This window comes from Monodon monoceros, unplaced genomic scaffold (assembly GCF_005190385.1).
Source record: "Monodon monoceros isolate NGI ecotype Baffin Bay Population unplaced genomic scaffold, NGI_Narwhal_1 Super_Scaffold_18, whole genome shotgun sequence".
NCBI lineage: Eukaryota > Metazoa > Chordata > Mammalia > Artiodactyla > Monodontidae > Monodon > Monodon monoceros.
Window position 1 is genome coordinate 78,174,081 of NW_021703774.1, and position 24,240 is coordinate 78,198,320.

General features: G+C 40.8%; 1 protein-coding gene across 1 annotated transcript in view; it reads right to left on the reverse strand.

Annotated features, from left to right (window-relative positions):
- MAN1A2 (mannosidase alpha class 1A member 2) overlaps window positions 1–15,504 on the reverse strand; it is a 162,113-nt gene extending 146,609 nt beyond the window's left edge. The window contains exon 1 of the mRNA XM_029228161.1: window positions 14,504–15,504. Coding sequence (XP_029083994.1) covers window positions 14,504–14,805 — 302 coding nt within the window. The 5' untranslated portion in view covers window positions 14,806–15,504. The remainder of the gene's footprint in view (window positions 1–14,503) is intronic.
- Window positions 15,505–24,240: the final 8,736 nt, after the last annotated feature.

A 24,240-nucleotide genomic window follows, 5' to 3' on the forward strand; every position in this document is an offset into this window, starting at 1 on the left:
TATTATTTAATTAGCTAGTCTATGTCAGAGAACAACTCCTGGAGGATGGGGGAAGTAGAATAAAAAACTGTATTCTAAGTGGTATGAAGCAGAACAAGAAGAATCTCAGTAGTTGTCCATGATGCCAATTGTACTCGGAATTGTGAAATCTATTCTAGCGCCACAGTTGAAACGACTTAAAGATATTAGAACAGAGGAAAACAGACTGAGAGCTATACAAATCAATTTGTACTCCAACTATGGAATTGAAAAGGGTATTCACTCAATATGCAAGTAGATCAATATGCAAGTAGAACAAAGGAAAGCCCCACAGACTTAGAGGATAAAATGTGTGACCTCCCTAAAACAGGAGCAGTAAGCCCTAAGTAAAGAACAGGATGAGGGTGGGGGTGGGGGTGGGGGAGGCATGGAAGAGAGATGAAATGAGGAAAGATGATAAGAAAGCTAAAATCACAATAGTGAGATATAAAATCTCTACTCTTGCAACAGAAAGCAAAAATGAATCAAGCAAAAAATACAAATCATGACATGAAAAACTTGAGAAACTCTCACCAAAGCGTGCTACAATCTGGTGTCAAGTTCAAAAGCCACATGACATTAGTGACTACCATATATCCAGCACAGGTTTAGAGTGATTATGTCTAGTAAAATGTCACACAGCTAGTTAGTAGAACCAAGATGCAACTTTAAGTCTTTCTAACTCCAAAGCCTATGCTCTTTACGTCTGAGGAAACTATCAGAAGTTAACATACACCCAACCCGCAAGTATTCAATTCATACTTGCAAAATCCTGACTGGAGGATGAAACTTACTGGCAGTTCAACTAAATATTTTAAAAACAAAACAAAACCACAAAGCCCATTTATATAATGCCAATATATAAAGCAAATGTCAATTTCAAAGTGAAAATTAATGAAATTCTTATTATAAAACATTGTTTATATTATCCTCAACTTAAAATAACACAAATGGCCATTAATAAGAGACTGAATTAAGTAAACTGTAATATTTTCATATAATAGAATGCTACATAGTGATGAAAATAAACTACCACCACAAACTTCAACATGATGGAATCTTAGCAAGATAATATTGGGCCCCTTCACACAAAAAAAGGCAAGACACAGTACATACATCATTTATATACTTACGTAAAAGTTAAAGCAGGAAAATCTTAGCTATATTGTTTAGTGATGTTTACCTAGTGGTAAAACCGTAGGGAAACACACGGTTGTAATTACCATAAAAGTCAAACACACGAATGGGGCCAGGAAATACTGAGGGATGGTTTGGGAAGTGATGATCTGGAGGCTTTTGGGGTGCTGACAATGTTTGTTTTCTCAATCTGGGAGGTGGTTGCATGAGTATTTATATATAAATACTATCTATTATAGTGTGGATTATTCTTTTATGTATTTTTGTATAATAGTTACATTTTACAAATTAGAAAGGTTTAAATAAAATGAATGTAATAAATGAAAACTAAATGTAGGCACAGAAATAGGAAAATGTAAATAACACGCTGACAATATATTGTACGCATGTATTTTATATATATATGTATAAAACTATTGTGAATAAAGGGTTACTATCAGGCCTGTTTCAGGAAGAAAAAAATAAAATTCTTATTAGATAAGTCTATTATGTACACAAATTATGAACATGATACTTTATGTGTATCACTGTATATTTATAACAATATTCATGTATACTATAACCAATACCTGTTTTGGTTACTTCAAAATCACAGATGCTAATAAACATGACTGTCATGAACATCAAACTATACATTTTATGTCATCATCTGGAAGATATATATTGTTTGAAAACTCTGGATTATTTATGAACCACTTAACAGAAGGAAACATACAGGTTTTCTCATGAAAATACTTTATCTTAAATTCATGTAGTAACAATTACATAAATTAAAGTATTAGTTAAATATAGCAGATATTTCTGGGACTTTCCTGATGGTCCAGTGGTAAAGAATCCGCCTGCCAATGCAGGGGACATGGGTTCGAGCCCTGGTTGGGGAACTAAGATCCCACATGCCATGGGGCAACTAAGCCTGTGTGCTACAACTGTTGGCTCGCGCGCCTCAACGAGACAGCCCACATGCCGCAAACTACAGAGCCCACACTCTGGAGCCTGCGCGTCGCAACTAGAGAGAGAAAACCCACATGTCACAACTAGAGAGAAACCCGAGCAGACCGCGAGCCATAACGAAAAGATCCCACGTGCCTCAACAAAAAGATCCCGTGTGCTGCAACTAAGACCCAACGCTGCCAAAAAAAATAAGGTAAATAAATAAAATAAATATTTTTTTAAAAAATACAGTGTATATTTCTTAGTAATCCATAATCATGTCAGCCAGAAACTGGGACTACCTCCTCCTCCTACCTCAGCCCCCATATTCAATCAACCACCAACTTCTGTGAAACTTAATAGATTAACATCTCTTGAATCAACTACTTTTCTCCACTAATTTCTCTCCTTCTCCACTTTCATCACTCTGGTCTAAGCCAGTATCCTCTGTGACCTAGGCTCTCCTAACTGATTTCACTACATTTCCTCCTGTTCCTCTCCAATCCACTGTTTACACTGCAACCAAAGTAATTATTTAAATTTTTAAAAAATATTAAATGATTATGACATTCCCTTGCTTTAATGAAAACTCTTCAATGCCTTCCCATAGTACTTAACATAAAGATCAAAATACTTGACTAAAAACTCTCCAGGATCCTGCCTAGGGATTCCAAACTCAACAACAACCAGGTTAAACATTGATTCATTAAATTTACTTATCGGGCAACTTAATTGAGTGGCATAAAATGAAGAGTCCATGCCCCACTAGAGGGAGTAGCAGCTGCCTGGATCCAGCTGAGCGTTGCCATCTGAAAATACAGACTTGGATGTTGTTATATCCTCTCATTTTTCAAGAGAAGCCAGAAATCCAGACTTTTGTGTGAAATTTTCCTGATATGTCAATGCTGGCAACTCATCCAAAACTTTCCAATCAATAAGGAGGCCAAATCTGACCTGTCATCTAGTCTCTTCACCTAACCACACACCACTAATCTCTACACCAGCCATACTGAAACTGAATATTTCTCAGAGCCTCAATGATACTGAAACCGAGCAGGACCCCGTGGGGGCCTCCAGGGCACAAAACCCTTTCTGCTTCTGGTTTCTTGTTTGTAGGAAAAAGGCTTTCCACCTCCAAGACCTTTCCTAAGTTCCACAGGGCAGATTCAGTTACTAATTAGGGGAATGAGGGAACAGCAGAAAGAAACAATAGTGCAGTGACGGGGCAGGGGCCTAGTTCTTCCTCAGGGCTGTGCATAACAATCTCATACATATCTCTGAGTTCTTCTACAGAAACTAGGGCCCGCATCCAGGTGGAGGGTGGTATTTTCAGGCTAAGCACAAGCATGTGGACCTCTGACTCGTTGGAACCAGAAGGCTGATGATTGAAATTCCTAGAATACCACCCTGTTACCTCACCACCAACCAGTCAGAAGTAGGTCACACACCCTGCAGCTCTCCCCTGAAATTTTGCCTATAAAAACTCTTCCCCCAAAATTTTTGGGGAGCTCGGGTCTTTTGAGCATGAGTCACGATTCTCCTTGATTGGCCCTTGCAATAAACCTTTCTCCACTCCAAACTCTGACGTTTTGGTTTGTTTGGCCTCACTGCGCAGCAGGCACATAACTTGGGTTCAACGACAGTACTACTTAGGGCTCTCACACATGTTGTGTCCTCTGCTTTGACCACTTTTTTTTCCCACAACTCTACCTGACCTAGCAATCTCCTACTTGTAAGCTTCTCAGCAGTTGTTTCCTCAAGAAGCCTTCCCTACTCCCACTGCCTGTCCCCGCGACCCCCACTCCACAGGCTAAAACACATTATGTGCTCTGATAACACTGGGTACACCTTCATAACACTCATCACACCTAAAAAATAAATTTGTTTATTTAATGCCTGTCATCCCCTCTCACCCCTCCCCCAAGATGCGAAGCTCCATAAAAGTTGGGCCTGATACACAGCAGACATGCAATACACATTTGTTGCTAAATAGTTTGGTTATAAAATATTCCTTTAGACAATAAGGGTCTGGTGTACTTTTAAAATATTAATTAATCTCTACCCAACTTTTCAGGAACATGTACAATATTTTAAGGTAAGTAGACTCAGAATTAAAATATTCAATTAAAACTATAATTAATGATAATAATAACTAATATTTATTGAGCATTTACTAAATGCTAAGAGCTATGTTGAGCACTTCACGTGTACTATCTCATTCAATGTAACAATCTATAAAGTGATGCCACTATCATCCAAAGGAAGCAACTTATGCATAGAGTTTAAAAATGTGCTCAAAATCACACATCTAATCAGTGACAAACTAGGGTACGAATCCACGCAGTCTGACTCCAGAGCTTAAGCACCTAACTACACTAATTAAGAAAAGCCAATTCAACAAGTATCTGTTAAATACTGTAAGAAAGAAATAATGGCCATGATTTATTTTTCATTACTTCTCCGTTAAAGTAAGGTTCCTCATCCCTCTAACCTGCACTCCTCTCCACACATATAAAATTAAATCATCAAGTTTTATTTTCCAAATTAAGAAAGATGGTTCTTTGACCCACATCCAAAATAAGCATGATCTTAGTACCAACTATACCTGTTAAAATGCTATCTTTCCGAATTATTTTTAAATATGTTAATGTTTATATATTAATGTTTTACATTGTAGTCTTATTATTGGAATGATCTCTAATTTGAAATGTATTTCATTGATCAAATTAGAAGAGTTCTTATGACTACAGACTGTGTTTTCAGATACGGTGACAATCGATATAAAAATAAACTGAGGGGGGGACCTTCAAGATGGCGGAGAAGTAAGACTTGAAGATCACCTTCCTCCACACAAATATATCAAAAATACATCTACATGTGGAACAACTCCCATAGAACACCTACTGAGCGCTGGAAAAAGACCTCAGAACTCCCAAAAGGCAAGAAACTCCCCACGTACCTGGATAGGGCAAAAGAAAAAAGGAAAAACAGAGGCAAAAGAATAGGGACCTGCACCTCTGGGAGGCAGCTGTGAAGGAGAAAAAGTTTCCACACACTAGGAAGCCCCTTCACTAGCAAAGACGGGAGGTGGGCGTGGGGCGGGGGGGCCTTCAGAACCACGGAGAAGAGCGCAGCAACAGGGGTGCAGAGAGCAAAGCGGAGAGATTCCCGCACACAGGATCAGTGCCAACCAGGGCTCACCAGCCTGAGAGGCTTGTCTGCTCACCCGCTGGGGCGGGTGAGGGCTGGGAGCTGAGGCTCGGGATTCGGAGGTCAGATCCCAGGGAGAGGACTGGGGTTGGCGGCGTGAACACAGCCTGAAGGGGGCTAGTGCACCACAGCTAGCCTGGACAGAGTCCGGGAAAAAGTCTGGACCTGCCTAAGAAGCAAGAAACCATCGTTTTGGGGTGCGCGAGGAGAGGGGATTCAGAGCACCGCCTAAACGAGTTCCAGAGACAGGCGCGAGCCACAACTATCAGCACTGACTCCAGAGACAGGCATGAAACACTAACGCTGCTGCTGCAGCCACCAAGAAGCCCGTGTACAGGCACAGGTCACTATCCACACATCCCCTCCGGGGAGCCTGTGCAGCCCGCCACTGCCAGGGTCCCGTGATGCAGGGACAACTTCCCCAGGAGAACACACGGCACGCCTCAGGCTGCTGCAAGGTCACGCCAGCCTCTGGCGCCGCAGGCTCACCCCAGCCTGTACCCCTCCCCCCGCCTGACTGAGCCAGAGCCCCCGAATCAGCTGCTACTTTAACCTCATCCTGTCTGGGTGGGAACAGACGCCCTCAGGCGAACTACATGCAGAGGTGCGGCCAGATCCAAAGCTGAACCTCAGGAGCCGGGCGAACAAAGAAGAGAAAGGGAAATTTCTCGCAGCAGCCTCAGGAGCAGCAGATTAAATCTCCACAATCAACTTGATGTACCCTGCAGCTGTGGAATACCTGAATAGACAACGAATCAACCCAAATTGAGAAGGTGGACTTTGGGAGCAACTGTAGACTTCGGGTTTGCTTTTGGCAACTAATTTGTTTCTGGCTTTATGTTTATCTTAGTTTAGTATTTAGAGCTTATTATCATTGGTAGATTTGTTTATTGATTTCGTTGCTCTCTTTTTCTTTTTTATATATATTTTTATCCTTTATCTCTTTTTGTGAATGTGTATGTGTATGCTTCTTCGTGTGATTTTGTCTGTATAGCTTTGCTTTTACCATGTGTTCTAGGATTCTCTCCTTTATTTTTTTTCTTTTTTTAGTACAGTTTTTAGTGCTTGCTAACGTTGGTGGTTTTATTTTTTGCTTTGGTTGCTCTCTTCTTTTTTTTAATTACTGTTTTATTTTAAATAATATTTCTTATTTTAATAACTTTATTTTATTAATTTTTTTTAATTTAATTTTTTCCCTCCCCTTTCTTCTGAGCTGTGTGGCTGACAGGGTCTTGGTGCTCCGGCCAGGTGTCAGGCCTGAGCCTCTGAGGTGGGAGACCCAAGTTCAGGACACTGGTCCACCAGAGAACTCCCAGCCCCACAGAGTATCAAATGGCGAAAGCTCTACCAGAGATCTCTATCTCAATGCTGACGCAGCTCTACTCAACGACCAGCAAGCTACAATGCTGGACCCCCTATGCCAAACGATTAGCAAGACAGGAACACAATCCCACCCATTAGCACAGACGCTGCCTAAAATCGTAATAAGTTCACAGACACCGCAAAACACACCACTGGATGTGGTCCTGCCCACCACAAAGACAAGATCCAGCCTCATCCACCAGAACACAGGCACCAGTCCCCTCCACCAGGAAGCCTACACAACCCACTGAACCAACCTTACCCACTGGGGGCAGATAGCAAAAACAACGGGAACTACGAACCTGCTGCCTGAAAAAAGGACACCCCAAACACAGTAAGTTAAGCAAAAGGAAAAGACACAGAAATATGCAGCGGATGAAAAGAGCAAGGTAAAAACCCAACAGACCAAACAAATGAAGAAGAAACAGGCAGTTTACCTGAAAAAGAATTCAGAGTAATGATAGTAAAGATGATCCAAAATCTTGGAAATAGAACAGAGAAAATACAAGAAATGTTTAACAAGGACCTAGAACTAAAGAGCACACAAACAATGATGAACAGCACAATAAATGAAACTAAAAATTCTCTAGAAGAAATCAATCGAGGGCTTCCCTGGTGGCGCACAGGTTGAGAGTCCACCTGCCAATGCAGGGGACACGGGTTCATGTCCCAGTCCGGGAAGATCCCACATGCCGTGGAGCGGCTGGGCCCATGAGCCATGGCCGCTGAGCATGCGCGTCCAGGGCCTGTGCTCCGCAACGGGAGGGGCCGCAACAGTGAGAGGCCCGCGTACAGCAAAAAAATAAATAAATAAATAAAAAATAGAAATCAATCGAGAATAACTGAGGCAGAAGAAAGGATAAGTGATCTGGAAGGTAAAATAGTGGAAATAACTACCACAGAGCAGAATGAAAAAAACAGAATGAAAAGAACTAAGGACAGTCTCAGAGACCTCTGGGACAACAGTACATGCACCAACATATGAATTATAGGGTCTCATAAAAAGAAGAGAAAAAGAAAAGAACTGAGAAAATATTTGAAGAGTTTGTAGTTGAAAACATCCCTAAAATGGGAAGGGAAATAGTCAATCAAGTCCAGGAAGCACAGAGAGTCCCATACAGGATAAATCCAAGGAGAAACATGTCAAGAAACATATTAATCAAACTATCAAAATCTAAATTCAAAGAAAAAATATTAAAAGCAGCAAGGGAAAAGCAACAAATAACATACAAGGGAATCCCCATAAGGTTAACAGCTGATCTTTCAGCAGAAACTCCGCAAGCCAGAAGGGAGTGGCAGGATATATTTAAAGGGATGAAAGGGAAAAACCTACAACCAAGATTACTCTACCCAGCAAGGATCCCATTCAGATTTCATGGAGAAACTAAAACCTTTACAGACAAGCGAAAGCTAAGAGAATTCAGCACCACCAAACCAGCTTTACAACAAATGCTAAAGGAACTTCTCTAGGCAGGAAACACAAGAGGAGGAAAAGACCTGCAATAACAAACCCAAACCAATTAAGAAAATGGTAATAGGAACATACATATTGATAACTACCTTAACTGTAAATGGATTAAATGCTCCCACCAAAATACACAGACTGGCTGAATGCATACAAAAACAAGACCCATATATATGCTGTCTACAAGAGACCCACTTCAGACCTAGGGACACATGCAGACTGAAAGTGAGGGGATGGAAAAAGATATTCCATGCAAATGGAAACCAAAAGAAAGCTGGCGTAGCAATTCTCATATCTGACAAAATAGACTTTAAAATAAAAACAATTACAAGAGACAAAAAAAGACACTACATAATGATCAAGGGATCAATCCAAGAAGAAGATACAACAATTGTAAATATTTATGCACCCAACATAGGAGCACCTCAATACATAAGGCAAATGCTAACAGCCATAAAAGGGGAAATCGACAGTAACACAATCATAGTAGGGGACTTTAACACCCCACTTTCACCAATGGGCAGATCATCCAAAATGAAAATAAATAAGGAAACACAAGCTTTAAATGATACATTAAACAAAATGGACTTAGTTGATATTTATAGGACATTCCAGCCAAAAACAACAGAACACACATTTTTCTCAAGTGCTCATGGAACATTCCCCAGAATAGATCATACCTTGGGACACAAATCAAGCCTTGGTAAATTTAAGAAAATTGAAATTGTATCAAGTATCTTTTCTGACCACAGTCCTATGACACTAGATATCAATTACAAGAAAAAATCTGTAAAAAATACAAACACAGGGAGGTTAAACAATACACTACTAAATAACCAAGAGATCACCAAAGAAATCTAAGAGGAAATAAAAAAATACCTAGAAACAAATGACAATGAAAACATGACGACCCAAAACCTATGGGATGCAGCAAAAGCAGTTCTAAGAAGGAAGTTTATAGCAATACAATCCTACCTCAAGAAACAAGAAACATCTCAAATAACCTAACCTTACACCTAAAGCAATTAGAGGAAAAAAAACAAAAAAACCTCAAAAGGGCTCCCCTGGTAGCACAGTGGTTGAGAGTCGGCCTGCCGATGCAGGGGACACGGGTTCGTGCCCTGGTCCGGGAAGATCCCACATGCCGCGGAGAGGCTGGGCCCATGAGCCATGGCTGCTGAGCCTGTGTGTCCGGAGCCTGTACTCCGCAACGGGAGAGGCCACAACAGTGAGAGGCCCGCATACAGCAAAAAAAAAAAAAAAACCTCAAAGTTAGCAGAAGGAAAGAAATCATAAAGATCAGATCAGAAATAAATGAAAAAGAAATGAAGGAAACGACAGCAAAGATGAATAAAACTAAAAGCTGGTTCTTTGAGAAGATAAACAAAATTGATAAACCATTAGCCAGAATCATCAAGAAAAAAAATGAGAAGACTCAAATCAATAGAATTAGAAATGAAAAAGGAGAAGTAACAACTGACACCACAGAAATATAAAGGATCATGAGAGATTACTGCAAGCAACTATATGTGAATAAAATGGACAACCTGGAAGAAATGGACAAATTCTTAGAAAAGCACAACCTTCTGCGACTGAACCAGGAAGAAACAGAAAATATAAACAGACCAATCACAAGCACTGCAATTGAAACTGTGATTAAAAATCTTCCAACGAACAAAAGCCCAGGACCAGATGGATTCACAGGCAAACTTTATCAAACATTTAGAGAAGAGCTAACATCCATCCTTCTCAAACTCTTCCAAAATACAGCAGAGGGAGGAACACTCCCAAACTCATTCTACGAGGCCACCATCACCCTGATATCAAAACCAGACAAAGATGTCACAAAAAAAGAAAAAACTACAGGCCAACATCACTGATGAACACAGATGCAAAAATCCTCAACAAAATACTAGCAAACAGAATCCAACAGCACATTAAAAGGATCATACACCATGATCAAGTGGGGTTTATTCCAGGAATGCAAGGATTCTTCAATATATGCAAATCAATCAATGTGATAAACCATATTAACAAACTGAAGAAGAAAAACCATATGACCATCTCAATAAATGCAGAAAAATCTTCTGACAAAATTCAACACCCACTTATGATAAAAACCCTCCAGAAAGTAGGCATAGAGGGAACCTACCTCAACATAATAAAGGCCATATACGACAAACCCACAGCCAACATCATTCTCAATGGTGAAAAACTGAAACCATTTCCAATAAGATCAGGAACAAGACAAGGTTGCCCATGCTCACCACTATTATTCAACACAGTCTTGGAAGTTTTAGCCAAAGCAATCAGAGAAGAAAAACATATAAAAGGAATCCAATTTGGAAAAGAAGTAAAACTGTCACAGTTTGCAGATGACATGATACTATACATAGAGAATCCTAAAGATGCTACCAGAAAACTACTAGAGCTAATCAATAAATTTGGTAATGTAGCAGGATACAAAATTAATGCACAGAAATTTCTTGCATTCCTATACACTAATGATGAAAAATCTGAAAGAGAAATTAAGAAAATACTCCCATTTACCATTGCAATAAAAAGAATAAAATACCTAGGAATAAACCTACCTAAGGAGACAAAAGACCTGTATGCAGAAAACTATAAGACACTGATGAAAGAAATTAAAGATGATACCAACAGATGGAGAGATATACCATGTTCTTGTATTGGAAGACTCAACATTGTGAAAATGACTATACTACCCAAAGCAATCTACACATTCAATGCAATTCCTATCAAACTACCAATGGCATTTTTTCACAGAAGTAGAACAAAAAAATTTCACAATTTGTATAGAAACACAAAAGACCCCGAATAGCCAAAGCAATCTTGAGAAAGTAAAACGGAGCTGGTGTTATCAGGCTCCCCAACTTCAAACTGTACTACAAAGCTACAGTAATCAAGACAGTATGGTCCTGGCACAAAAACAGAAATATAGATCAATGGAACAGGATAGAAAGCCCAGAGATAAACCCACGCACCTGTGGTCACCTTATCTTTGATAAAGGAGGCAAGAATATACAATGGAGAAAAGATGGCCTCTTCAATAAGTGGTGCTGGGAAAACTGGACAGCTACATGTAAAAGAATGAAGTTAGAAAACTCCCGAACACCATACATAAAAGTAAACTCAAAATGGATTAATGACCTAAATGTAAGGCCATACACTATAAAACTCTTAAAGGAAAACATAGAAAGAACACTCTTTGACATAAATCACAGCAAGATCCTTTTTGACCCACCTCCTGGAGAAACGGAAATAAAAACAAAAATAAACAAATGGGACCTAATGAAACTTCAAAGCTTTTGCACAGCAAAGGAAACCATAAACAAGACCAAAAGATAACCCTCAGAATGGGAGGAAATATTTGCAAACGAAGCAACTGACAAAGGATTCATCTCCAAAATATGCAAGCAGTTCATGCAGCTCAATATCAAAAAAACAAACAACCCAATTCAAAAGTGACAGAAGACCTAAACAGACATTTCTCCAAAGAAGATATACAGATTGCCAACAAACACATGAAAGGATGTTTAACATCACTAATCATTAGAGAAATGCAAATCAAAACTACAGTAAGGTATCACCTCACACCGGTCAGAATGGCCATCATCAAAAAATCTACAAACAGTAAATGCTGGAGATGGTGTGGAGAAAAGAGAACCCTCTTGCACTGTTGGTGGGAATGTAAATTGATACAGCCACTATGGAAAACAGTATGGAGGTTCCTTAAAAAACTAAAAATAGAACTACCATACAACCCAGCAATCCCACTACTGGGCATATACCCTGAGAAAACCATAATTCAAAGAGTCATGTACCACAGTGTTCATTGCAGCTCTATTTACAATAGCCAGGACATGGAAGCAACCTAAGTGTCCATCGACAGATGAATGGATAAAGAAGATGTGGCACATACGTACAATGGAATATTACTCAGCCATAAAAAGAAACGAAGCTGAGTTATTTGTAGTGAGATGGATGGACCTAGAGACTGTCGTACAGAGTGAAGTGAATCAGAAAAAGAAAAACAAATACTGTATGCTAACACATATATATGGCATCTAAAAAAAAAAAATGGTTCGGAAGAACCTAGGAGCAGGACAGGAATAAAGACGCAGACATAAGAGAATGGACTAGAGGACACGGGAGGGAGAAAGGTAAGCTGGGACGAAGTGAGAGAGTGGCATGGACATATATACACTACCAAATGTAAAATAGATAGCTAGTGGGAAGCAGCCACATAGCACAGGGAGATCAGCCTGGTGCTTCATGTCCACCTAGAGGAGTGGGATAGGCAGGGAGGGAGGGAGACGCAAGAGGGAGGAGATATGGGGTTCTACGTATATGTATAGCTGATTCACTTTTTTATACAGCAGAAACTAACACACCATTGTAAAACAATTATACTCCAATGAAGATGTTTAAAAAAAATAAACTGACATAACCACATAAAATATACACAAAGTTAATACAGGGATCCCTCAATACCTGAACTCTATCTGAATTCTTGCCTTCCAAAACTCAGGAACCAAATAGATTTGAGTAAGTTCTCACATGTATCCAGACTCTTACTACCCAAAACCCAGAATCTGGCTCACTCACCATCCCTTGTTAAGAAAACTCAATAACCAATCTCTCACTCCAAACTCCGGGATCCAACAGTATCCAACAGTCTTGTACAGCGAAACAGAAGCATATGTATTCAAGGGCTATATAAATTTTAGAATTCTTGTTTTAAGAGATTTAAGCAGATTTTTTTAATGTGAAAAAAATGGACATATCTGTATTTTCATTCAAATTTGAAATTTAAATTCCACTTAATGAAGAATTTTTCTATGTGAATGTTTTTAAACTAGAAAGTGCCATATTTTTTAACCTTTAGACCACACAAAATATAAAGTAAATTGTTAAGTATATGACAGACAACTTATAAGAGTTAAATAAAGTTAATTCATGACTTCAAAGAGCTCTGAAGTCAGTCTTAACATCTTTTTATAAAAAAAATACTTATCATTATAAATAACATGGGAAATAAGGTTTTCAAGGAAAACAGTACTTTCAGTGTTAATTTTTCAGCAATGTTATTTCACAGATTATATCAGATTTTTCTTGAAGTCACAAAGAGCAAAGGGCAAAATAAAAGAAACAGATGAAAAGAGTACAGAAGTTGAAAATGATGGCAAAAATTTCAAATTAATTTGGTTACAGACGAATGATATGAAACAATTTTAGAAGTAATTACTCCATAAGGTTCAGCCCAAAGTCAAAGAAACAGCAAGCAAAGAACAAATTAACTAGACTGAGAAAAAGGAAAAACCAGCTCTCATTACAACAGTGCATTTTTCTAAAGTATTTAACTTAGGATAACATTTGAACACAAGCTTTTTCAAAAACCTCGTGCATGATGAAAACTTACAGCATCAGTTGAGAACAGAACTAAAACATGATTTTTTTACATGCTCAAAAATTATTTTAAGAAATAGAGAAAAAAGGAGAAAGGTTTAGCAGGTTAAAAAAATATATATACTTCAGGTTTGAAGAAAGCAAACTACTTTCCCAGATTCTTTTGATACAAATTACATAAATGATTTAAAGAGACTGTAACTAGAGCTCCCATTTTTATACTAATTTGCCCATATTCTCCCAAGAGCTCACTTCGGATTTACTGACTTTAAAGAATGTGAACCCTTTAATCAAGCAAATTCTAAGAGTTATTCGATACACTCCATCTTTCACATTTAGGGAAAAAAAAAAAACAGCAAAATTAAATTTTAAAACATAACCAAACCTTGTCTACAAGAGTCACAAAGTGAGTGACTTAAGATTCAGTGATCTCTTTAACTTAACTGACTCCACACAGAGCACCAAAACACATCTATTGTGCCTGTGTTTGTCTTTCTAAAAAGCTAAGATTCACTACTAAGCTTTAACTACCAGCCAGAGATGAGAGCCCTTTGGGAGAGAACAAACCCAGAGAAGATGTCAGGATTCCATGGATCTATTTCACAGGGTGGCACAATGATTGAATGCAACACATTCTTAATAAATGAAGGCGCAGCATATGTCACTATTTCTTCAGGTTAAGTCTTCATACCTCCATTCCCAATTGTTCACATCAGACACAACAACCCTGAGCACAAGCACTCCTCCTACATAAAAGGAAGGAGCTGGACTTTGGATGGGGCTCTAGGTGTCCTTCCAGTTTATGATTCTATTTAACTAGTTGTGTAAAAATACAACTCTCACGACTCAGGGAAAGTTACATTTTACTGCCAAAAAAATGACAGATTTGATGCAATAAACCATACCTTGCTCTGCCAAATGTTAATACCAGAACTTCTGAAATAAACAAACCTGTGTCTATGTTCATCTGGTCCATGGATCAGGAAGACTCCAGGGTTTTTAGCCCCTTTGCCGGCATCTACATGAGGAATTAACACATCTTCCAAACCCAGATCAAAACGTTTGTGTTTTGAAGAGTCTGGAAGGAAGAAGAATGCCCCAAAACACAGGGTGATGAAGGCACTTAGAATAAGTAGGAGGATAAACTTCTCAGAAAGTCTCAAGGTAGCCCTGTGATGCGGGAAGGAAGGCGGCCCCAGGTTCAGAGGTGGTATCCTCCGTCCAGAGAGGGGTAGCAGCGCTGGGGTAGTCATCGTTTACGCTCTTGGGCAGAATATTTTATAAAGTTCTCATCTTACATCAAATGTACGATACATTGAACAGTCTTCAGAATCCTGGCAAAAATGGGGAAACTCAATTTTCCTCCTCTCAAAGGACTGCTGTGCGTTTCAATAGGGTACCTCTTTCACGCTCAACCAATTACATGCAGAAATGAGTGTGGCCCCCAAACGATCATTAGTTTAAGTCCTGTGATACTTTCTTTGCCATCTGGCTCTCAGTACCTCACCGGGTGATTACAAGTCTCCTCTTCATTCCTAAGGGTAGATCAGACAAGCAACACCACACTGAGGATGCAAGGTGGGTTCTTCCATTCCTGAACCTCCGGGAGATGCTCCAACGTGGTTTCCCGCCCCAAAAGGGAGCCTGACGTGATCCAAGGAGCTGTAGAAGGTTCACTTGAGCTCCTCGGATGCTTCGATTGCAGAATCTCTGAACCTCAGTGGTGGAAAACAAGGGGCTCCTCGGAAGTCAGTCAACCGGGAGGAGGGTCACCCGCCTCGCCGGGAAACCGAAGCAGCGGCGCTGGGCGAAAAGCAGGAAGGAGGGCTCAGACGCCCGCGCCTCCCGACGCTGTCCCCGGGCTCCGACGCTGCTCCCTCGACGGCTGGCGCGAAGGGCATCCGCGTCCAAAATACCTGCGCCCTCCCAGCCGCGGCCGCTGTCGCTACCGCTCGGATCTGTCAGGGAGCGGAACTTCCTCCTCCGCGGCCACTGAGAAGCCCCGGCGTGAGCGGGGGGAGGGGAGGCGCTGCGGCCGCCCCCGCTCGGCTCCTCCTCCTCCTCTCGGCAGCGGGTTAAGTTAACCCAGGCGCCGGCTCCCAGAGCGAGGCCGCTTCTGACCCCGCCGTGCCCGGCCGCGGCGACCGAGCCTCCGCGACCCCGCGGCGTGGGAAGAAGCAAAGCCGCGGCCCTCCTGTCCGAGAACCCGGGGCAGGCGCCTGCTCATTCCTCGCTCAGCCCGGGGGCGGCGGCGGCGGCCCCGGGCTCGCGAGAGCAGTCGCGCCTTGGGCGGGCAGAGGTCAGCTGCGTCTCCTTCCTCCCTGGCCGCCGTGGGGGACTGCCTGGCCGCCGTGGGGGCCTCCGCAGCGCAACCTCCGGTCGCTCGCAGCCGCTCGCACTGGTGGTGGCGGCGACGGCTGCGGGAGAGGCAGCGCTTCCACGCGGTGCGGGGCTGCGGCCCGGTCCTCGTCCCGTGGCTCCCTAGGCCGGGAGGGCGCGGAGCAGCCAACTACCGACACCCGTTGGGCACACTCCTGAGGGGAGCCGGCGTGCGGGGGTGGGGCGGATGGCTCGGGCCTGCCTCCGGCCCCAACTCGCGAGTGGGCGTCCCCGAGCGGCGGAGTGTGAGGTGCGCGCGCACGCTCCCAGCCTCGCCGCCGCCGCCGCCGCCGCCGCCCCTTCCCCGCCCCACCCGGCCCGGCCCGCGCTCAGGCCTCGCGCTGCTGCTGCGGGCTCCAGCGCCCGCCCTCCCGCCCGTCGGCTGCGCGACCCCCGGAAGCGTCCTGCAGCCGGCGTCTGGGCACGTGATGGGAGAAGGTCGACCGTTCGCGTTTCACTGATAACTTCACCGGTGCCAGGCTTCGGCATTGCCAGTTCGTGGGACTGACCCGGCGTTTGGGAGGTTGGGGGCGGGGAGGGCGGGGAGGCTCAGGTCCCGAAGGCTTCGCTGCAATCCAAGGGTTGCTAGAACTAAAGGGATCTGACGGCCAAGGTTAACGTTTAATATTGCTTTGTGGAGATCGTGTCTTCAATTATGGACCATTGGTCCCTAGGGCTCAATGACTGAGTCTCCAACTTCTTCCTTACAGCCCATGTGCACGTCGTTGGGCACCCGAAGCTCGAGTCATCTCTACTGAGCAGCAACCGTGTGCCAGGCTCTGTGTTAAGAATAAAATGGCGACCTTCAGGTTAGGTTTCCTGGCTGAGGTGTCTCTGACAGCAGCCCATATGACCCTACAGGACAACAGCTTCCTCGTGGTTCAGTTTCTGGAAGACGTTCTCCCATCATCACACTTCTCACCACCACTCCTCCCATAAAAGACATAATAAGTATGAACGAGAAGGTGCTAAAATCCAAAAAGACAACAATGTTGTTTAAATTCAGGCTTAAAAGCACCCTGAGTTGATTCTGTTATCCATAATCTTAAGAACCATGTTGTGATTAAGTCCAAAAAATTTCTATGTAATACACAAATATTCTCACTTGTTTGATACTAAGATGTCAGTGCCTCTACATATCCTTAGTGATGACTGGGAGTTGGAGAGCAGTCCCTTCAGCGGCAGGGACAAAAGGTCAGCCTTAGTTAAAAATCAAGCAAAAATCCTCATCTTCACTGGCACAATTCGAAGTACAATTCCGGTCTGCAGTATTTCCAGAAGCTCTGCATATCTCACTATCTACCATATGCCAAAGAAGTCATTGTCATTGATTCACCAAGTAAAGAGATAAAAATGTTAGGTGCCACCTCTCACCCAGTCAGGCTGGCAGCCCAGTCCAAAATGAAATTTTTGTTGGACACTTGTGAAAAGTAGGTATAAGGAATTCCCTGCCTTCCCAATGTGTCTTTATAAGTGTGCCAATTTTATGAATAAGTTTCTAATGCTGAGCCTCTCTGTAAGCCAAAGGAAGAGAAACACTTGGGTTTCCAACTACTGAAGTCATTAATTTCCATGGAAAGGTGAGGGGAAATAAATATTGACATCTGAATGAAATAGCAAGTTACATAAGCCTTGAAAGGTAAATGTTATCTAGGTTGACACCAAATCGTTAACCACAGAAATATCGATCATGAAACCTGCCTTAACCTAGTTGACAAGCATGACTTAAGCAGGCTCAACCTCATAACCAGTGGAGAAGACTTATCTGTGTCCTTTCCTCTTTCTTGCCCTTGCCTGTTTTGCAAAATTCATTTTTCCTTCAGGAGAGTAAAAATATTATTTAAATTAGAGGTTATTGCAGATGTCCAAATGCAGTCTGCAATTCTAAGGCCCTTGATGATGCTATCAGTTATTTTAATCCTACACAAGCATCAAAAAGTGTGTGTGTGTGTGTGTGTGTATTCTCTTCTAGAGACTAGGGCCCTCTCAAATGAGTTTTAAAAGAATTAGTATTAGGGGCTTCCATGGTGGCGCAGTGGTTGAGAGTCCGCCTGCCGATGCAGGGGACACGGGTTTGTGGCCTGGTCCGGGAAGATCCCACATGTCGTGGAGCGGCTGGGCCCGTGAGCGATGGCCGCTGAGCCTGCGAGTCAGGAGCCTGTGCTCCGCAACGGGAGAGGCCACAACAGTAGGAGGCCCGCGTACCGCAAAAAAAAAAAAAAAAAAAGAGTATTGTTTTGTTGGTTTTTAAAAGCAAGTTGAAATTTGAAAAAGATTATAGCTGTTGTGTTAAGATGTTGGTATTACATATAGTTTTTCCCCATGTGTTCTGTTTGTGTTACTTTTATAATTAAATAATTTTTAAATGAAGTGATACTTGAGAAAGTTAAGGTCAGATTTCAAATAGGTGGACTCAGTTGTATCAAGATGAACACGTCTGAGGACAATCAACAGAAATCAGAAAGTACATGAAATATACATATTTTTTTCATATATACGTGTAATAGGGACGTATCTCATTCTAGACAGTACAAAGAGAATATTTCATTTTCAAGGAGTAGCTGTGCTTTGATCAACGGTATAGACAAGATTCCAAAGTGGCAGATAAAGTGGTAATTTCCCTTTTATAAATCCATGTAAATTAATTAATATTTTAGGAAATAGGAATTGTTCAATTCCTAACAAAACAAAATCTACCCCGACATATTTCAGATTTATAGGGCCATTACTGGGATACACTTATGTATTACAATGCAAAAGTTATTTGTATTTGTTCAATCATACGTTAACTTTTCTATTATCGAAACAATTTAACACCTATTACACACACACACACACACACACACCATCTAGTTCTGTTTTAAGTGAAACTGAAGTCATATGCTAGAGAAAAAAAATACAGCTGGTATGCAAAAAGAGGCTTTTGATTTACTTACATGACTTGTTCCTTCTTAGTTTCAACTGGTTCCCAAATATCCCAAAGACATGACCACTAAATGTGTAGAAAAATAACCAAGCTTTGGCCCTGCTCTTTCCACTCTTGCATTCTTCTATAAAGCTTTTTTCCTACAGGTCAGGGATAACCTAAGTTCAATGTTATGAAACTCTCACTTTAGCTCCATGGTAAGTCATGAGAGCCAAAAATCCTCACCTGTCTCTCTGAGCCAAAGTATTTAAGGCTCATTTGCTTATAAAAGACACATTTGTTGAAGGGTACTGTGTGATACAGCCTCTACTAGGTGCTAGAAGTTTGGAGAAGTCAGAATCCCTATCTTAGTGAACTCAAAGTCTTGTGTGGGGTGGTAAATGAGCACTGACAATTACCTGACAGGGAAGAATGCTGTTAAACTAAAGCCCCAGGGGCCCATGTGTTCACTGAAAGGGCACCAGAGTGAGGGGAGGGAGATTGGGCATGTGTCAAGGAAGGTTCCTAGATCAAGTGCCACCTGAGCTGAGCCTTTAATTAACCAGCAGGAAAGAAGGGTGGTGTTCCAACATAGGGAGCAGAACATGCACAGGCATCCACAACTGTTTGTTCTTCCCACTTATCCAGAAACTTCCCTGCTTTACTCTTCCAATAAATCGCTTGCCTGGCCCTAAACCCCCAATACTCTTGAAGGGGGAAAGTGAAATTTTTAAATTTCAGAAAAACATATGACTATGGAAACACATTACTCTCTCCCAGTGCCTAAGACAGGGCCAAGCAATGAGGAAGCCAGAAGCTTCAGCTTGCCTGGGCTCATAGTAAATCTGCTTCTGCTCTGAACCCAGCCATATCTAAGGCTAGTTCATCCTTTGAACCTCTCAGTTACACAAGCCTATAAATTTCTTTTGCAGTCAGAATTAGTTTCTGTGGCTTGCAATGTAAAGTCTTGACTAATACACAGCGTGTCTTTGCATGGAGGTGCTGTGGCTGCCTGTAGTATGTGAAGCACCAGTAGTTTCACAAGTGTAAAGGATCGGGAACCAGAAGGAGCCCACTCTTTCAGGCCACCAACAGGCTTGGGCCAGGAACAAGAGTGGGGAGAAGACCTAAAATTGAAAGGATTGAACATGGGCTTCCCTGGTGGCGCAGTGGTTGAGAGTCCGCCTGCCGATGCAGGGGACGCAGGTTCGTGCCCCGGTCCGGGAAGATCCCACATGCCGCGGAGCGGCTGGGCCCATGAGCCATGGCCGCTGAGCCTGTGCGTCCGGAGCCTGTGCTCCGCCACGGGAGAGGCCACAACAGTGAGAGGCCCGCGTACCGCAAAAGAGAAAAAAAAAAAAAATCACTAAGCCTGGAGGGGTGAGCACAAAGAGGGTGAGAGGGGAAAAAAAAAAAAGCACACTAAATTAAAATAAGACAGAAAAAAACAAATAGAACCTTTCCACTCAAAATGATCCTGACCAGCAAATTCCAAAGACATTCAGATGTCTAATACTAAGAAAGATTGCCAACAAAATGAACACTCAGAATATGAACTTACTCCAGATAAAATTAACTCTATGGTACTGTGTAACAAAGATTTTTTTAATTAATATTTTTGCATTCTCAAAGTGATAAATGAAGGCATAGCACTCATTTTAAAAAGAAAAGAAATTAGGAAACAGATAAGCTGAATAAAGAACAGGTAAATAAGGTAAATATGGCAAAAAACTGATAGAAATCTTGAAAATAAAAATCTGGTCATTGAAATTTTTTAAAAAGTCAATACATGGGGTTAACCCTGGAGCTGGCCAAAGTTGAAGAGAAAAAGTAATTCGCCCAGAACATAGTATAGAAGAATTCACTCAGAAGAATTCACCCAGAACATAATATAGAAAAATAAAGAGATTTCAAAATGTGAAAAATAATTCAGATTCATGGGGTTATATTGAGTGGCTTCAACATATGTCTCATAGGAGTTCCAGAAGGAAAAACTGAAGGGAAGAGTGGATAAGCTATACTTTAAAAAAGAAGAAAGAAATGACTGAAGATTTTCTAATCAAAACATCAGAACACCATATGTACTGAGCAAGGTAAATAAGAGTAAAGGAACACTTTTCTCACTATAGTGAAACAACAGAGTAATACGGATAAAGATAAAATCTCAAGTCACCAAAGGGAAACCACTGATTATTTACAAAGGAACTATAACTAGAGTTCTCAAAAGCAACCACAGAAACAAGAAAACAATTGAGTTTTCTCCAAGTATTGAATGGAACACTATCAACCAAGAATTTGATTTCCAGATAAACTGCCATTTCAGGGAAAGGGCAAAACAAAGACATTTTCGATCATAAAAGGCAAGGGAGTTTTCCACCCACAGACCTACACCAGAAGAACTATTAAAGAATGTACTTCCCCCAATGAGAAAATTAAGCCCAGAGGGAAAGCATAAGATACAAAAGATACTAGTGAGGGAAGAAATTAACAAAATGTGATGGTAGAATTAAAAATAGCTACTTAAGGAGTATGGGATTAACAGATACAAGCTACCATACATAAAATAGATAAGCAACAAGGATTTACTATATAACACAGGGAACCATGTTCAATATCTTATAACAACCTATAATGGAAAATAATCTGAAAAAATACATATATATATAACTGAATCACTTTGCTGTATGCCTGAAACTAACACAATATTGTAAATCAACTATATTTCAATAAAAAATAATAATAGCTACTTTAGTGTTTAAAAGAAAAGGAAAGAAATGGTTACAGTGGGTAGTTAAAACATGCTAAGGTCTTTGTCATGTTTGGAAGAGGAATATAAATAACTGTGTCTGAATACTTTGTCTATAAGATATTTTATATTAATAAAAAACTGATCTAGAGCTTCTAAACATTCAGAGAGAAAAGAGTAGCAAGGGATGAGGATATTTGATATGGAAAAACTGATCCTTCAATAGAAGGCAGGAAAGGAGAAAAGAGAAGAAAAAGGCGTCAAACAAAACACACAAATTAAATAGAATAGTAGAATTAAATTCTAATATCAGCAAGCACAATAACTAAACAGATTTAAATTAGTTACTAAAAGACAGATTATCAGACTGGTTTAAAATAATATTCAGTTATGTAATGCTAGCAAAAAACAAAACTAAACCACAGAAATATTGGATATAAAGGGATAAAAAAGAAATTATCAAAACGCTGTCAAAAAGAAAGTCAATGAAGCATTATTAATATCAGACCAAAAAAATTCTTTTAAACCAAATGTATTAATAAAAATAAAGAGGGTCAGTACCAAAAGTCAAATGTACCTAATAACATAGCTTTCAATTACAGAAAGAAAAATTACAAAGAGAAACTGACAAACTCATTCTCTGAGTGAGAGATTTTAACAATCTATCAGACATGACTAGATCAAGAAGAACAAAAAAAAAAAAAAAACAGAGGTAATAAGGACTGAACCATGAAGGGCCTCTAAGAAGGCCACGTTAAGGAGTTGGGTTTTATTCTGAGAGTAATAGGAAGCCATTAAAGGGTTCTAAACAAAGTAATGATTAGATCAGATGTCCTTTTTTATAAGGATCACTCTGGCTAGAAAATGGAGAATGGACTTCAGGGTGGTCAGACCACATAAAGACAAGAAGACCATTTAGAAAACTCTTCCTTCCCTCTAGCTAAGAGATATTAATGACCTGAACTATAGTAGGGTCATTGGTGAAGGAAAAGAGTGGGCATTTCAAGGGACATTCAGATAACTTGTTGATCGAATGGCAGGGGAGGGAATCAAAGATAGCCTCCATATCTGTGCCCTACAAGACTTGATGCATAGCAATGAGGAGGAAGAGCAGGGTTTTGCTGGAGGTTGGGGGGAGCAGGGTGTGGGTGGAGGTAGGGAAAGGTAGAGATATTGTTTCCTTGTTTCTGGTGATACCACTTAACTCTCAACCCCTCAATTTTGACATTCAAACTGGTTCATTAAAAAGTTAAATTATATTCAATGTACAAGGAATATGTAAATCAATTTTAAAAGATGTTTATCAGGGTTTCCCTGGTGGCGCAGTGGTTGAGAGTCCACCTGCCGATGCAGGGGACGCGGGTTCGTGCCCTGGTCCAGGAGGATCCCACATGCCGCAGAGCGGCTGGGCCTGTGAGCCGTGGCTGCTGAACCTGCGCGTCCGGAGCCAAAAAGACGTCTACCAAAAAGTATTCTGTTTTAAACTATTGGTGCTTAGGGAATGTTTCAATCATCTGGGGGAAAATTACACTTTAACAATATCAGAAAAATGTGTGTATATTCTAAATAATAATTTTCCATATAATAATAATAGTCCTTTATGATTATTTTTATTGTAGATTTTCATACTTTTCTGTACATAATGGATTTTCAGACATAACTATTTGCCTAACTACTACAGTAATAAAGTACTCATGACTTTCCTTAGTGCACAGCTGGTCTTAAGAACAAGGAAATCCAATCTGTTGACCTGTGAATTTTCAGAGTCATAGATTTCATGGCACATAACTCCCTTTCTTTTCCTGGTTGTTATTAATTACCTTAAACTAATTCCAAGTTTACAATGTGTGTTTATCTTTCAGAGAACAATGACTCTGCATTGACCGAAGTTGGGAGGGGTGTCCAATTATACAACCAAACTGAGGTTACTTACAAATGCTGGAAATTAGGAGCTATTTTTCCAAAGACACTTTATTCAGTAGCTTCAAGCATGAAAACAGTTTAAAGAACTTACAGATTTCCAATTATAATTTTAAGCTTTGTATTTATTTTACAGCCATTCCAAAATGCAAATGAGGTTCAAAGTTCCAAACATGCTGTGCAATTTCAATTTAATATTCTAATGCATGGAGTGAAGTTTGAGCCTATAATACAGAAACAGGACTACTTGAACAGCCAAGAAACCCTTTGAAGCCTTAAAGGGAAATCTGTTTGGGAGTCTGCAGACTAAAAGGTTTCTGGTAGGAATGGAGCCACAGTGAGATGTGTGGCTCTAGCACTGCCTCTCAAGTGATGGCCAGGATGTGTTTTGAAAAGACAAAACTCTTTTTGTGTCTGATTTTTAAAGTTAACACTTATTTGAGGGCTAATATTGCACTAAATTTCATACATGGAGTCTGCTGTTTATTATGAACCATTATGTTCAAGTTCACTTCAGACAACATTGCTCCTTCAATTGCAGTCCTCTGTATTCAAGGGCAGTGCAAGCAAAATAGTGAAGAGGGCTCTTCTCCTTTAGGGCCAGTTGCTGTATCACCCTACCTAAAACCTGATTTGGTTACCATCATGCTATATAGACATCTCTGTCTTGATGCAGAAATGCTAAACTCAGAGATTCCACTATCAAGATGTTGTAGGGTTCTTCCCTATAACAGAAGT